The sequence below is a fragment of the Acinonyx jubatus genome, chromosome C2, assembly GCF_027475565.1.
Source record: "Acinonyx jubatus isolate Ajub_Pintada_27869175 chromosome C2, VMU_Ajub_asm_v1.0, whole genome shotgun sequence".
In the NCBI taxonomy this organism is placed as follows: domain Eukaryota; kingdom Metazoa; phylum Chordata; class Mammalia; order Carnivora; family Felidae; genus Acinonyx; species Acinonyx jubatus.
In genome coordinates, this window is record NC_069384.1 from 54,904,980 (window position 1) to 54,921,772 (window position 16,793).

A 16,793-nucleotide genomic window follows, 5' to 3' on the forward strand; every position below is an offset into this window, starting at 1 on the left:
ATTCCCTCTTACCTCCCGGTAGTTCCGTTTCCAGTTTGAGTCGCTGTGTCTCTCATGGTTTTCCACAATGTTCCAGTCGAAAACATTGGTCCTTCTGGTTAATTGCTCAATAAGATGTCTTCCTGTTTTCTGTTACCTCAAGTATCAACCCAATAATCACCTCTTTCATTTCCTCTTTGGCCTTGTTCTGTCTCTTTTCACTTTCATGGTTGATTATTACGAACGCCTTAAAGTCTCCCCTGCCCCTGTGCTATTTGGCGCTATGTTAAACTTGCCTGGTACACTTTCTGCACTTGATGTTGTGAACAGCATCTATAAATCCTCCTAAATCATGTCAAGAACGACTCCTAAGCAGCACATGGTAGAATGCGGATTGCCATTCTTCCTGCAGGAAAGGGTGCAGAATTCCATGCTTAATCATTTATTCTGACTTAGTCTTGCTGTCCTGCCTGTTCATTCTTCAATAATGTTGAATGTTGAGCTTCAATTTTCTGTCTTTGTGATTCTTTTCAAGTTTTCCTTCCTGGTGCTTTTATTTGTAATATAAAAATAAAAACAGCTTGTTGAATTATTATAATAATACATGCTCATGATATAAATTTAAACAATACAAAAAGTTCAATGAAATGAAAGAATCCCCTGTAACCTCTTTCTGGCCCCCAGTTTCACTTTCCATTGGTAATTAACTTCTCTTAGTCAATTGCATTTATATTTTTTGAAGTAGCAACGCATATGCACATGTATGTTAATTTCCAAAATAGTCTAGACAACTCTCTTCCTGTAGGAAGATAGCAATGCATGCTGTGTTTGTTTCTTCTTTATTTCTTCCTGTGCTTTTTGCATGACATCTTCTTACCAGACATTCATTCATTTCACAACTATTCATAGGGCACCTACTGTGTGCCAGGAAGTATGAACATGCAAGACCTACCAAAGTACATAAAACAGAAATAGTTCTTGCCCTCATGGAGTTTGTAGATTCTCATCTTTTTATTTTCTTGGTATTTATCCTATGCCTCTATTTTGATTAATCTTCTGCCTCCGATTTGCTAACTACCATGATGATAATGATGTATAGAATACTTCATAGCTGTTGTGTGTTTTTCTGTCCCGATAGATTTAATGTCAGTTATTCTTTTATAATCAATTTGCAGTCAAACTGGGATTTTCATACATGTTCTTGAAGGTTTTTTTGCTTGTATCTTGGTGTGGTGTGGTCTTCAGTTTCAACATTCACTGGATTATCAGGTAACAATAGCGTACTTGCTTTTCCTTTTGAAAAATTAAAGAAAATATATGTCGGCACATAGTCAACATTATTCTGATATACTTGATTGACCCTCTTTACTTCTACCAACAATGATGTTTTGATAACGATGACAATAAACAATTTTAAAAACTCTTATTTGAGGTATATATACTTAGGTTTGTACAAACAAGAATAGATAATCTCCCCCGTGGTGCTTACTCTCCTTTTATGTGTGAATAAAACACTTTATTTTCCTCTGTCAAATACTGGCAAAATCCTTTTACGCTTCTGCAAATATCAACCTTCTATGTCTTCATTACATTCTCTTCCTTGCCTTCTGGTGCTCTGGGCTGTCTTTCTCCAACAGTACAATTTTAGCCTCCTTTTCTTGAAATAGGGAATGACCCAGCTGTCTCTTGATGAGATGATGCAACAACCTCCAATAATTTGCATATGAAAGAAAATTTTCTCAGTTTCAGTCCTGTGTATGCATTTGCCAAGAAACAGTGGTTCATTGTTCTTCCAAAATGTAGCCTGTTTATTTAATATCTTCATTGTAAAAGGCAATGATATATGTTTTTTCCCCTTAAATACAAGTTGTTATCAGAGGAAATGATTTGTGTGATTAGTTCTATAAGCTATTCCAGAAACCATAATGTATTATCTCTCTTTTGATATATTCTTCTAGGTCAAAGAGTCCATTTCCCCGACTGCAGATAACCTCAGTTATTGCCCAAGAAAACACCTCCACTCTTCCAGATTTGCATCCTTCACCTCCATCTTTCTTTTTCTAGGCTCTTGCCACAACATCCCCCATTTTACTGATAACTTATACTTTGTTTTTTAAGAAACTGCTTAGGTAATAAATAAAGAGTCCTGAATCATTTTCTTGTTTTCTGGAACACGTTATTTGTTCCCCCAAACTAATAAGAAACCAAGACCCTTCTTAAGGATACCACAACCCTCATACTTCTCCAGGAGAGGTCACCTTTCCTATTCCCTGGCTTCCACCACTAGAAGCAGGATTCAGACATATTTTCAACATTCATGACCTGCCCTTTTGAAATTTATTGTATTACTAAGTCTTAAACATTCACAGTGTCCTATCTCCTTCCAGGACCCTGGTCCTTCGGTCAACAATTTCGGCCCCAGGCTGAAATGGTTTATCATCTCTATGCCAACCCCTACTATATCCCCTCACCTCTGAGATTAAAAATTAAAACAGAACAAACCTACAGCATTTTTCCTGTTTGGTGATCAGGATGTTCAGTTGCATATTCCACATAAGGTTTTCACTGGCCTCTTAAGATCTTCCACTCTCCATTTCTCTGGTCCTTTTCTACCTTCACTTAGTTTCCTTGTCAACTCTGGTTAGTCTGAATCTGTTTTTTACAAGCTTTCACATGAACTGACTTATTTTATCCTTCATCTATATAGACCCAAATATGAGTAGTTACAACCAAATGGCTCTGATCTTGGTAAACTAGAAAATGAGCATACTGACTTGAAATTGAGGTGAGGCAGACTAGGACTGGGTCCTTATGAGGGAGATTGATGCTACTGATACATTTCCAAAGTATTTTTCTGAGAATTATACTCTCGTCCAGTTGTTGGGCTCATTCATAATGGCGATTTCATTTAAACTCCTTTCCAGCCTACTCACCGTCGCATCCTGCCAGACACAGTAGACCAGTGCAAACTGCCACACACAACATGGGTGTCTACTGCCCTCTAGTGTCCATTATAGGAAGTGACCCATGGCGGGCATGTTGGTCCTGTGGAAAAAATTACTTTGGATTGATGACAACTATGGCTAGAGTCCCAGTGCCTCATATCTATCCTCCTTTTCCCCCTTAAATCACTTAGTAACATCATATTTTCCATCATGTCAAACTCTCTGTTTTCAAGGAACATCCTTAGCTATGCCGCCTCAATCTCCAATCAATATGCTCCCCTACCAGTTTACTGAGATCAATGTCATTTGGTGTAAGCACTCTCCCTTCTCCTGGAATGCCTGTGTCTTCCATTTCACTCAGCCTCTGAAGAAGAAGTGCACCTTCTCGGAGCTGAAGAGGAACCCAGATTTTAAGGTAGCAATAGCAGATGGAGAAATGAGCAGAAACAGTGGAAATGTAGAAAAGGTACAAAGAACAGAAATGAAGGCATGTACACACAACTCTTCCCAGAAATGTGTCATCACAGGAAAGGAAAAAATCTGATAGAAGAAAATCACACAATCGAAGAAATGATTTTTGTAGTATGGGAAACGTGAGTTTGTTTGCAAGTTGATGAAACACCTCCAGTAGAAAGGAATAATTACTAGAACATATCCCAGAGTAAATAGCAGAGTCCTTCATATCATATTCTCCCACTTTTCTTTCCTTGTATCTCCCTTTACTCTTGTTCATATATCCCAAAATGCCAAGCACCATGAACTGATTATACGTAGTCAATAGACATTTAATCAGTGAATTGTACTGACTGGAGAACACTGGACTGGGCAAATTATGAAGCCCAGCTAGGGTTATCTTGAAAGGTTCGTGCTTTTGCCTAAATGGCATTCCAACTCACCCCACCACCTCCTACTTTGTAAAAAAAAAAAAAAAGTGAGCCCGAGGAGAGTAAAATTGCCTTACCATCATTGTTTTTATCGATCTTATGAAACACCAGGTTGGTAAATTCTTCAGGACTCAGAGTTTGTTGGCTATTGAGGGCTTGCACAGCCTGCAAAAAGAAATTAAATCACTGAGCTCAACTTTGCTGGAAGTAAATACATTTTGTGACATTTCTACCCCAATATGACACAATTTTGGGATATGTTCATGTCATATTTGTTGTCCAACCTGTTCTAGTTGGTAAAAATAAATAAAAATATTATGTCAGTTCTGGGTAATGAGGCTTAGAAATTTAATTAACTGAATACAAACTGAAGTTTGATATTATACAGCACAAAGGGATCTATTCAACATACTAGGTAGCAAAGGATACAAAAAGCTTATAGGGAAAAACATTGAAGTGGCCACTGTCATAAGAATTCTGGACGCAGAAAACAGTGTTCTCAACTTCAGACCAATCATCATTAATCTTATAGAAGAACATAAAAAGATATTCTGTAAGCATCTAAGGCTTCTCCTCCAGCTTCTGACACTGGCACCTCTGGTCCTTTTTGCCCTTTTCTAGAATGATTGACTGGGAAGACAGATCTGTATGCCTTGGAAGGACACTGAATTTCTCTCACACCCTGCCAGCACCTTTTCATCATAAAGGCTGTCAGGGAACCCAGGGAAAATGACATTTCCAGCTTCCCTAGAGGGAAAATTAACCACTCTTTCCCTCTCCCCCACTGCCAGGTGATTAAATTAAGCGACCAATATTTGATGTGGAAATTCATAATAAAATGGAAGAGAGATAGAGAAAGAAAAAGTTAGTTATCTGGGAATTTGAACATAACTACCTTGACTGAACATAAAGGGATCTTTAGCAGAACCACTGGCATCATATTTTAATTGAGGGCCTGGTCTGAAATAGGACCATCTCTTCTGCTGCTTTGCAAGCATTATCAATGCTTAATTTGGGATTAGTCCCAGCAAACAGCAGTACAGCACCACTCCTGGCCTCAGCTAGTGAGGTCTCACAATTAAATAGAGGGTAATGCTTAGAATAATGGTTACATACATATAGCATCCAATTAGATAAATATTTTTAGGGTTTCTCAGTGTCTTGGCAGAGGTCCCAAAAGCCTAAAAGTTTGTCTAGGCATCCAGTACTCCCACAGCAGAAGGGATACGAGACCACATGTAGAAGTCATAATAAAAGATTATGAAATATCTAGGATTTGTCTGTGACCCATCTCTGGGAAATAGAAGTGAGACTGAAGGATTGATTGGAAGGGTGATGAGGCCTGGAGGGATACTTTTGGAGGGAGTCCTCAATGTGCCCTGTGTTTTCCCTCTTCGTACAGGAGAAGCATGGTGGGGGGGGGGATGGGCAGGGAGGCATGGTTTGTTTCCTTCTTTCTTCCCTCATTTAGCATATCTGCACTTTCTCCTCCATTTTGCTCAGCCCATTTCTGACCACTCTCTGAGTGGGAGGGGAGGAGGTAGGAGAGAAGGGGGAACAGGACAGTCTGACTTGGCAGGCACCCTCACTCCCAGTTATCTGGTGTCAGAGCTCTCTGGATGACAGATGTTTAAAATCCCCTCTTTGAGACCATGCCTCCCTTTTATTACTGACACTCTCGTACACATCCCTAGACATGGATCATGCATTTTGATTCCAGCTGACCCCTCAAGGCTCCTTCTACAAGTTCTAGGTCTGCCCAACTGCTATTTCAGAGTAGACAATTCTTTCCTGTTCAGGATTGTGCTGTGCATTGTAGAATGTTTCACAGCAGTCCTGGTCACTAAACAATAGATAGCAGTAGCACCACACACGCACTCCTCCACTCCCCAGCTGACAACCAAAATGTCTCCAAACATAGCCAGGTGTCCCCTGGGGGAGGGGTGCAACGTGTTCCTGGTTGTGACTCACTCTCTGCTTCTACCTCCAGCTCCCTCCTCTTCTGAGATGCCCTCACTTCTCCAAGTGGCTCAGCTGGACAAGATCCAAGGCAACTCTGTCAGCTTCCTCCCCATGTCTGATCCATGAAAAAACCTTCGTCCCCACATATTCTGAGCATAAGATTCTTCCTCAACTTTACCCCTCTACTCTGCTGCCATGGTCTGCTTCATTAGATTTCTCAGACTCAAATATTGGAACACTGTGCTCCCCAAACGTCAGTGGTTTCCTTAAATCCCCATGCTATTTACCTGAGGGCTTTACCCAAGAAAATCCTCTCTAATAGCCCTTCTTAAACATCCTCCTGACCATTTTATGCCTTTGAAGTGAAATTAAGATGTAACTACTTCCTTTGTAAGTTTTGCCTATAATCTAGTACTTCCTTTGGATCTTTTGATGGCTGGGCTGTGTTTTATTTTAACATCCTGTTATCATGTGTCAAGAGAATTTACATTAAACAGTATGTATTCTTTACTGGATTGTTTTCACTTGCCATCATATAGGCCAATCATTTTGTATAAGTACCTATTCCATTGCATCAATTTATTTAAAATGTTTTCTCTTTTAGGTCATTCATTTTTAGTATTTTACGTGACTCTGTGATGTAAATCATAGAACCTTTATCTTTGATGATGTTAATGATTGTTTTCCTGACCAAAAATGTTGGCTCTAAAATGGAGCTACACGTTTAGCCTCTTGATGCAGATTACCAAATCTCCAGGAATGTTATCTCCATTTATACCCCCTCCACAATGTGTAAGGGCACTCTTCTTAGAGTGCCCTTGCCAGAATTCCACCTTATTGTTGTTAATCTTTATTAATTTAATTGGAGACAAATAGTGTCGATTATTAAATGAATTTCTGCTCTGTGCTTTTATGTTTCCCTCTTTTCTTTTTGTTCTCTTTCTAAACACTTCAAAGAAAACCTCAGTTCTCTGCTTAATATTTCTCTTTTCTTTACTCACTAACATAAGTTGTACATTTTAACTAATAAAAATCTGTGCAAAAATTTTCATAAGATTTGGACAAAAACATTCATATACTATTGTTCCTCCTAATTCTTTTGAGAATCCAATGACCCTTTCCCTCCCCTCAAAAGTTGATAACATACAGGAAAAACGTTGCCCTTAATGTCATAGTCTTCAAGGATTTCCGAAGGCCATAGATCCATAGATCCCAGGATACGAACCCTTGCTTTGAATACTGTTTGGATATTCCCCCAATATTTGTATGCTATATTATATATTTAATGTTTTTAAAATAAATTTGAGTATGTTTAAGAGGATGTTTTAAAATTTACATGGGGTTGGGCATTCTCTAGGGAATATTTTAGATTGCTAATTTTGTGTTGTAACATGTCATATATATGCAGAATTTCTGAATTTTAATGCTTACAAAGTTCAGTTACAAAGTGTATCTTAGTACTTTTTTGTGAATTATCTGTGAGATTAAAGTGAAAGCAATGTGAGTATTATCATACTCTTGAATTCTTTCCATATGTTCATTGACTCTACATTTGCTAAACAGTTTTAAGTATTAACAGCTTTGTCCATTTATTGAGGTGTTTGATTATAATTGTAGTTCTACCTACTTATTTTTTTTTGCATTTTTGATAATATTTATACTATGTATTATAACACAGTAACTTAACTCCTTCATCTATAAATGAAATAATTTGGACCAGATCACTTCTACGACCTCTGACTCCAATTCTGATTCTGTGTTACAAATTCCGTATATTGCATTCATAATGTGTATTTTACTTCACATTCTCATTTAGGTACAGTGTCCTTCTTAATCATCTTATACTCTAGAATCCATTTCATGTCATCCCATGATAATAAGTATTTCCACTTCCTTGGTGGAAGGGGGTGAGATTTATAAAGGGACTCATTGAACTTTACAGCTGGAAAGGGCCTGAGATCCTTGAGGTACTTTTTAGAAATACTTTAGTCCAGCCCTCAGAAAGATTAGTCCTCAGGTACCTTTGTTCTTAGCCCTTGGCTTTTGCTATATAACCGTCCGGTATTTCAGCTGCTCCTCGCACAACTTTCTGCACCGAGGCAGACAAAAAGACAAGTTGTTTTAGAACATCACGTTTATTCATTTTTCATCTCAATACTCTGCTAAAATATGTGAATTTGAACACCGACAAGATAATGCTGGTTTGCAGGTGCACACTCAGTAATCGATAGCATAGTGAAACTTACATGGCTCTAGCAGTTCCAAATGTATATCCCAAAATTCACCAACCACATAGATAGTTGTCACCAGCTCCACAGGAAGGAAAATTACATTAACTATACAATGTCCTAAGATTACTTCACCACTTCACTTACCATGAAGATATTCAGTAGTTCTTTTTTGTCAATAGAACCGTTTCCATCAGCATCATACAGCTTAAAATACCATTTTAATTTCTGCTCCATTTTTCCTCGTACAACGAGATTTATAGCAGCAATAAACTCTAAAAAGTCGATAAATCCATCCTATAGAAAGCAAGGACAGAAAGGGACGTAAATATTTAAGAGAAACAATTGTCTTTTATGTGAGAAATCATGGTTCACGAGCAGGACCATTAGCACAAATTAATACAACCCAGAAGATTTCACCATAGAACTTTTCCCTGGCATTTCGTTAACAAAAGAAACAAATAAACAAAGAAAAGCATGGGAAATGTGTATAGAAACAAGTTTAAATATATAGGCAAGTGTGTTTTTAGAGAAAATATCTACTTCTTATGCCAAAAAAGAAACAAGATTCTGGCCTGACCCTGACGGAAGGCTGTGTCCTCACCACTGGACATCCTACAGTAGCTGTCTTCTCCTGAGTATCTTCAGGTTTTGTCCCCCACTTAGAGAGAAGACCAGGTACCAATTTCTAATATAAGGGGAAAAACCAGCTAAATAAATTCTGTACTCCTTTTTAGAGAGCCTGGTTGATTTTTTTGGAATGCTAAATTCCAGGATTCCTTTTAAATAAGTCGTTTTCAGTATGAATCAAAATTTATGAGCCTCTTCTCTGTAAAGGTTTTGCCATATTAGTCGATCTTAGAAAAGACTGTTTAAGGCTTTCAAGCTTAGGCAGTTCCCTTCAGCCTGTTTTAAATTGGTAAAACACTCTCAATTGATACAGAAATAGTCCTTGTCATTCTTAAGAATCATACCCTTCAAACCTTACTCAGCCAAATGCTCAACTATCTTAAGAAAAGTGACCAGCTCTAGGGAGGTGCGTGACCCACTCTCTGCTATCTTCCCCTGGGAATTCAGATGCCAAAAGTAGTATATTCAGCCCAAGGAAACATGCTGTCAGCTGCATTCTCCTTGGAATTTTGGATTGTAGAGTCCTATTTACAAAACAGGATGTGACATAAAGTACTCCTTCCCCTTAGAAGAAAGAGCATGAGACTTAGCAGCCTATAAAATAGTATGTGTTTGCTTCGAGGAGCAAGCTTTTGTATCTAGTCTATAAGAAAAGCAATTGAAAACTCACCCGTAGTTCTGGATCTGAAACAAAACCTTCTTGCCTGATTAAAGGCTGTTTGTTGGTTGGTTGGTTGGTTGGTTGGTTTGGTTTTTTAAAGACTACTACAGCACCTCAAATACTGAAAGCCAATGTGCTAAATGACTATAGCATTGTCTTCAAAATGTATTATTTAAAAATTTTTTTCTACCCTGTGGATGTTTTACCTATATAGTCAGAAAAATACAATAAAACTATTTAAAAATGTTACTACATGTGGGTAATAGATTTTTACGTTTTACAACTTAGGTAAATTCACCCCATCAATAACTTTAATACTTCTTACAAGCAACAAGGCTTCTGCTAACAGTCTGGAGTCTGGTTGAATGGATCTCCTCAAGGAAATTTGCTCAAGGATACAAAACATAGGTGGTTTTGCCTTTTCTCTATCTGCCTTTCCTACTGCTGTTACCGCTTCACTATATTAACCCCTAACATAGTCATGGCTGAGACAAGGGAATTATGTTATCATAGAGTTGAAATTTATTTAAGAGGACATCAAGATATCTTCAGATTTGGCAGGACATGACCATTATTTTTCAGTGTCAAGACTGGCAGGGATGGAGAATATGAGTTGGGTGGACAGTATTCAACTAGGGGCACATTGGCTCCCAGGTCTTCCTCCTGTGTCTCTAGGACTGACCAGTCAATACAACTGTTCCCTGGGTAGTTCTTATGTGTGTTTGCCAAAAAGTTACAGAAACATCATCCCTGAGAAGACTGAGCTGGCTTGCTATAAATATAAAGTTGATCTTTCAGTGTTTCCATAAAAACCTTATATTCCATGATGGTTTGTTTCACTTTTTGAGTCCTGCTTCAGGATCATAGTTTTTGGCATCACTTGCGTGATGAATGGCAACAGATTAGACTGAGCAATGCTGCCTTTAGAACATTTGGTGTTTTCTGATTAGGCACAGTGGGCAGGTGACCCTAACTCCTTCCAATCCTGGTCCTGGAAGCTGTGAACAAACTCTATCAGGAGGTGAGCATAAATACTTTCATTGTATGGCTTTAAAATGGACAATCTGCTTAATCTACTGCCAAAGGTGATGATGGGTAAGGAAGCCTTTCTACTTAGACAAGTGCAGCCTATTCCAAAATCTCCTGCAAGCAATATATCTTCTGTTCTCACTTCAGCATTCCGTTATATAGTCAAATTCTTAACGAACCACTCTTTCCGAACCAGCATTCCATCATATAGTCAAATTCTTAACGAACCACAGCCAACTCTTCTTTCCAATTATTTTTCTGGTAAGATTTTGTAGAAATTCACATTGGTGAGACAACTCTGGTCAATGTGATTTAATGGCTTGTGTTAGTGTTGGAGAGGATTTTAAGTAATGCTTATTCTGTAAATTGGTATATAAAGTAATTATTGCCTTCAGTTAACCTATAGATTTTAAATACGGGAGACGGGGATAAGAGCCACAGAGGTGAGATGTTCCTGTAAATGTGACCAGGAAAAATGCAAAAGAGAATGCCCAAAGACTTTTCTTTGACATGATCCAAAGGAACATTGTTAAGTTCATATTTCTGTATTTGAGCTACTGGAGCCCTCGTGGCACACAGAACTGTCTGGAATGTTTGACACTGATTGACCTTGTGCCTGAGTAGGGTTCATAAACTCCCTGCATCAGAATCACATGAGGACAATGAAATATGCAGATTCCTAGAACCCAACCCCAAACAACAGCATCAAAACTACTTGGGATGGTGTCCAAGAGTCTGCATTTAAAATGCTCCCCAGGTGAGTCTCATGTATCCTAAGATTTGGGAACTATGGATCTAAGCTGTTTTTCTTATAGATGTCTTCCTTCGTAGGCAATGTTTTCATCTAGGTATCTGCCCAAGTGGCTGTTTTAATTATGACTTCTTCTCACTTGAGTTTCTGTAACCTTATTAAGACTGATGAGAAAAAATATGACCCACATGGTTCAGTCTCAGAATAATGACACAGTCCTACAAATACAGTCCATCAATCAAAAATTAATTGAAAATAACAGCAAGTCTTTACTTTGATTTCTGGAAAAAATACAAGTTGCAAGAAATTTATGGATTTCTTCCAACACCCTCTTCCTCTCCCTTATGCTCCCTGCACATAGCCCCTGATGCTCAACCTTCAGCAATTCCCCGCTGCCCCCCTCCTTCACAGCAGCCTGACCATGAGAATGCACCAGCCCTTCACTCCACCACCTTGTCTCCTAACTCTGTATCCCAAATCCTAAAACATTAGTTTGGTGACGGCTGGATCCTCCTTCAAGGTTGAGGGTGGGGAAGAAATTGGGCACACACAAAGCCATTTTCAGGAACCTCAGAAAAGGAGAGTTTGGGAGGATGTCTACAAAAATAATTTTAATTCCAACACATTTATAGATGTATACACTATGTTCTTAGGATGGAGTGGATTACACAGAAGAGTTAAATGGGGCCAAGATATGGAAGCATGACTGTTTCTCAGTCTCCAAAGGGAGTTTGGTCCGTTGATAGGTTACAAATCATTTTGTAGAGGTGGGTTAAAACAAGAAAGAGAAAAAAAATATATGGAGACTTCAAATTCAAGCTTTCTTATAGTCTCTAAAAATGTAGGAAACTATAAGGCATACTTTTTACATCTATAAATAAAGTATAAAAATATTTAAACATTATATAAGGCTTGTTTTCTTTGTACCATCAAAGAGATGAAACTAGAAGTCTAATATAATAAAAAAAATAAGGAAAACAAAATCTATAGTGTTCCGTCCAACAGAAAATCCACCAGTGGAATACATGGTCTCCAGCAATATTCACAACCTGCCGTAAGTCACAGTTGCTTTCAGGATATGATCAATTTGAAATGCAGATAGAAAGTTAAATTATAAAACTTACATGCATATGAAACAATTATTTTCTTATTTATTACTAAGTATAAAAGCTATAAAATCTTCTATATATATATATATACAATGTTCCAAGCACTGTGCTAGTCACTTTCCAAACATCCTCTCTAATTCTAATAGCAACCTGACAGGTAGCCCTACTATTCCTACTTTCCAGAGGAGAAAGCGGATTTTCAGACATGGTAAATAAACCACTTAAATAACAAAGTTAGGTTGTAGGTGGATCCAGGATTTAAATTCAGTCAGCCTTCCTCTAAGGCTTTTGCTCTTTGTATCACCCAGTATTTATTGCCCTCAAATGCATTACAACTGAATTCTCCTTCTGGAAGAGGTATCCATACAGATGGTACACATTCAGCGCAGTGTGTTGTTCCTGATTCACAGGTGTGAACTATTCGGTAATACGGTCATATAACGTAAGGTGACCCGAATGACTGAAAATGCAGCACCTTGGCACCTGTGCTCCCTTCATACGTGGTACTGCCCAAGGAGCAGCTGGCCTGTGTGGTCTGAGCTGCTTAGTCTCAGGGAGACTGTGAGCCCAGAGAGCTCCTGGGGCCACCACTCCCAGGCTTCCCTCGCCTCGCTTGCATAGCCATCTGGCTCAGAGGGACAAAAGGTGTTCACTCTCCTGTTGCCTCTCCTGCTCCTTGACATTTTTGATGAACATTTCTTGTATCCATTTTGGAATCCTTAGCCCCTCTCCCTGTGCAAGGGTTTAACCTCCACCACCCCATAGACCATGGCTCTCGCTGCCTGTTTCCCCAGAAAATTTCCCCAGCTGCGCCTCCAGGATCTAAAGCCTACATACCGGTCCTGCATTAGCCAACCTTGTTCTGTCTTCACCTCTGCTCTTGACTAGGGCTCTATAGCATTCCTTTGCTGTGCATCTGGTCCATGCTTTGGCTCAGCACTACCCCCTCTTTGGGGCCTTACACCTGCATTGCAGCCCCGACCAATCCCTCCATTCTCCCCACTTTGTAAAATACCCAGGTAAAAATATCACTGTAGATGTCATCTGCTAGGACAGTGTGGTCCTGCCATCACTCTGTGTGCCTGAGAGACCCCAAGAAACAGATACTGAAATGTCATCTCAATATACTTCAGAGACATCTGCTTTGGAGTTTTGTCCCAGGGATGGAGCCACAAATTTATAAACTGGGTAACATCTTAGGGGAACTTGGCTTCATTTCGTTGATTCAAATTGTAGAATTTCAGTTCTAAAAACAGTCATTTTGCAAATAAGAAATGGACTGAACTAGTAATAATAATTATAACTATAATCAAAATGAAAATGGCAACTATTGATGTTGATGTAATACTTGCTAGACACACAGGGCCAGGCATTGTGCTTCGCACATCTGAGCTCACTTAACCCAAACAAGGTCCCAAACGGCATTAACCAATAAGCACAGCATCCTGGGTTCAAGTAACACCAAGATCGCAGAAATATAAACTGTTATTACAACAACTAGGTATCAGACCCCATTTGTACCCTAGTGCACCCTCTTATTCAGGAAAACAAATGATCCAAATCAAACAAAAATCCTTCAAACCATGGTCCCAAATGAAAACTATTTCCTCTGACAGCATTAACATGCTGCTACTTTTCACAGAATCACGATCTGTGAAGAACTCCTGAATTGTCACAGCCCCTAACCTGAAGGCATTTAGATGTTTTCATTCTTTTACATGTGACACCTTCCAGTGACATTTTGCCAGCTGTGGCAAGTCAGCAGCAACATATGAATTGAAACTTCTGCCTGGAAGTGGTTACTCAGATGATCCCAGTAAGGAAACCCAGAGAGTTAGTATCAGCACATCCCGTGATTGATCAATCATTGTCACTGATATTCAGTTTGCATCTTAGGAACTGCCTATATTGCCCTAGGCAATATAAGGGCCACCTCTATTATGTCAAATACATACGAATGCTTTTAAAATACTTTCATGAATTTTTGAAATCTGTAAGAGAAATGTTGTATTCAGCATTTATGACCTAGCCCATTTTCACCTACAAACACTGACATAACAGCAAACATAGTCTCTATCAGCTACGGAATTGCTGGAATGTCCTTAAAAGAGACTCACCTCTTTAAGATGAGAAATACACTGCTGGCTTGTAGGCTGGTTCTATAACATGATCTGTATGCACATCACATGCAGTTGTCCTTGACCATGACTGTGCAAACTTCAAGGGTTCTGGGACAAAGGGCTTCTCACAATACTTACCCAACAAGCTCACAATTATTAATAGGTTTCCTGGATATCAATCAGGAAGCCCCAAGCATCTGTCCCTAGCATGCAGCCAGCTCAGTGATGTTTGGATGACTGTGAATTAGAAGCCAGTCTCAGGTGCCTTGGGGGAAGGCAAGACAATTGTCTGAGTTTGATCACTGCTGAATGAGCTAACTACGGAAGACCCAGCAGTGACTATAGCAATGGTAGCCTTTTGCAAGGAACTTCTTCAGGTAGCCAATATGGCTTTCCTCTTAAAAACACCTGTCACCCTAAGCAATAATGCCCCAGATAAATCCAATTTTAGTATATGTGCTGCCGAAGCGAGTGCAATGCCACAGATAAATCCAGCCTTACCCTAATTCAGTTAGCTTGTGTCCTAAGAGTGTTTCCTTTCTCATGGAAGACGCTGCATCCTTGTTCTTTGCTGAGTAGAAGAGGTAAACAGAGGATATAGAAAGTGGTAGCACAGACAGTAGAATATATATACCTATATTACTTGCATCAAGGCTGTGTTTCTCTATTATGGTTGTAACTACAAGAACAGAGGAACTGCTTCTGAATCAATAGTTTTGGACCCAGAGTCCCTTTTAAATAAGTATCCATGTTACAAAGCTCTTTGGTAGCAGAAATGGGCTTAGACCCCAGCTTTCTAATATTTTGACGGTGGTCTTTCTGGTAGAACAGTGGTGCTCGTGTCTGGCCGCACATTCAAACCACCTGGCAGTTTAAAACTAACACAACATTGTTTTGATTCAGTGGGACTCGGGTGGAGCCCCAACCACTGGTCATTTTGATAATACCCCCAGGTGCTTCTAATATGTAGCCAGATTTGAGAACTACAATTCCAACAGATTCTGTTCAAATGCACGAGTTACAACAGCTTAAGTTTAAATGCGTCTCAGCAGGTACAGCTGGTTGTCTTTAACAGGTAAAATTCTGTGAGAAGCTCGGCCAAAATGCTGATGACTGATGTTATATATGAAAATACTTCGTAAATTACAAAGTGCTAAACAAGTATGAGGTGTTTTATTATCAGCAACAAATGCTTCCTGAGAGTGTCTATGTTGGTAGTTCTGAAGTAGTAGCCTTGGTCTTTCCCCTTAAGAGATTGCAGCCTCATGATTTACAATCTAATAATAGATGGTCATTTGTTTCCGGTAAATGTGTCTTACGAAGAGCGGCAGTAATAGTGGTCCCCCTGCGGGTCAGACAACCTGATACAGTGTTAGAGGCTGCAGGGCAGCCTGGGGGTTAACAAACAGCAGCAAGGATTACACACGTTAAAAGCCAGGTTGCCTGCTCTAATTTTCAAGGGTTCTTACACAAAGAGAAGCTAAGGAACCAAATAACCAAAGGTCACTTCTGAATTTCCAGTAGAGCTAGGGCTCCCACGCAGGTGTCCTGGATTTAAAAGACAGTTGAAACCCTAAGGTGATTCTCATTTAATTAATTTCATTCTGTGACTGGCAATCATTAGAAGGGGCCAATGTGGCCCCAAACAGCGCAAATGATCGTCCACAGCACTTGGATCAATTAAAGAAGAGAAATGGTGAGCAGGCAACCTCTGCACCTTTAGGTACCCCCTTTCATTAGGAAATCGAATTTGAGCTTGATGCAAAGTTGAGCTACTCTTCACTGCTATCAGACCTGCAGGGGCTGACATCAGAGATACCTGCATTTAACAGATAAACATACCATTCCTCTGTGGGCTAGTCTTCATTTCTTCAACGTTTTCTCCAACGTTATTTCACATGAGCTCAGTGAGAGTGTAGGCAGGATAGGTCTTGTCTGAGTTTTAGAACTGACGACCCTGACACAGGGAGGTTATGAGCTTGGTCCAAGATGACACACAACAGTAAGGGTCAGAGTTGGGACTGGAGTCCCGCAACCCTACCTCTCCTGCAGGGCTTCCACTGCCTGTGGTGGCCTGTGACTCATCTTACAGAAATTTGTAGAAAGGCTCATTAAAATTAGCAAGGATGGGCAGCTGGGTGGCTCAGTCGGTTAAGCGTCCGACTCCTGATTTTAGCCCAGGCCATGATCTCATGGTTCATGAGTTCGAGCCCCGAGTCTGGCTCTGCACTGACAACACAGAGTCTGGGATTCTCTCTTTCTTTCTCCTTCTGCCCGCCTCCTACTCTCACTCTAGCTCTCTCAAAATTAATAAACATTTATAGCAAGGACTTCTAATACATTGAAGCAAAGATTTGATTTGTGAACATATTTACAGGTAAACCATCCCATCTATTAGATCCCACAGCTTGCTATTTACCCTCACTTTTCTTTCTGTAACGGTTTAATCACCCTGTTTCTAAGAAATCATTTACATCCCCTTCCTCTTGACTCCC

The 16,793-nt window shown here is 39.5% G+C and overlaps 1 protein-coding gene across 1 annotated transcript in view; it reads right to left on the reverse strand.

Moving 5' to 3' along the window:
* The window catches only part of GUCA1C (guanylate cyclase activator 1C), a 33,590-nt gene that overhangs the window by 5,931 nt on the left and 10,866 nt on the right, over positions 1–16,793 (reverse strand). Inside the window, exons 2-3 of the mRNA XM_015069180.3 lie at positions 8,146–8,295; positions 3,886–3,973 (exon numbers count right to left, since the gene is read on the reverse strand). Of these exons, the coding sequence (XP_014924666.2) occupies positions 3,886–3,973; positions 8,146–8,295 (238 nt within the window). The remainder of the gene's footprint in view (positions 1–3,885; positions 3,974–8,145; positions 8,296–16,793) is intronic.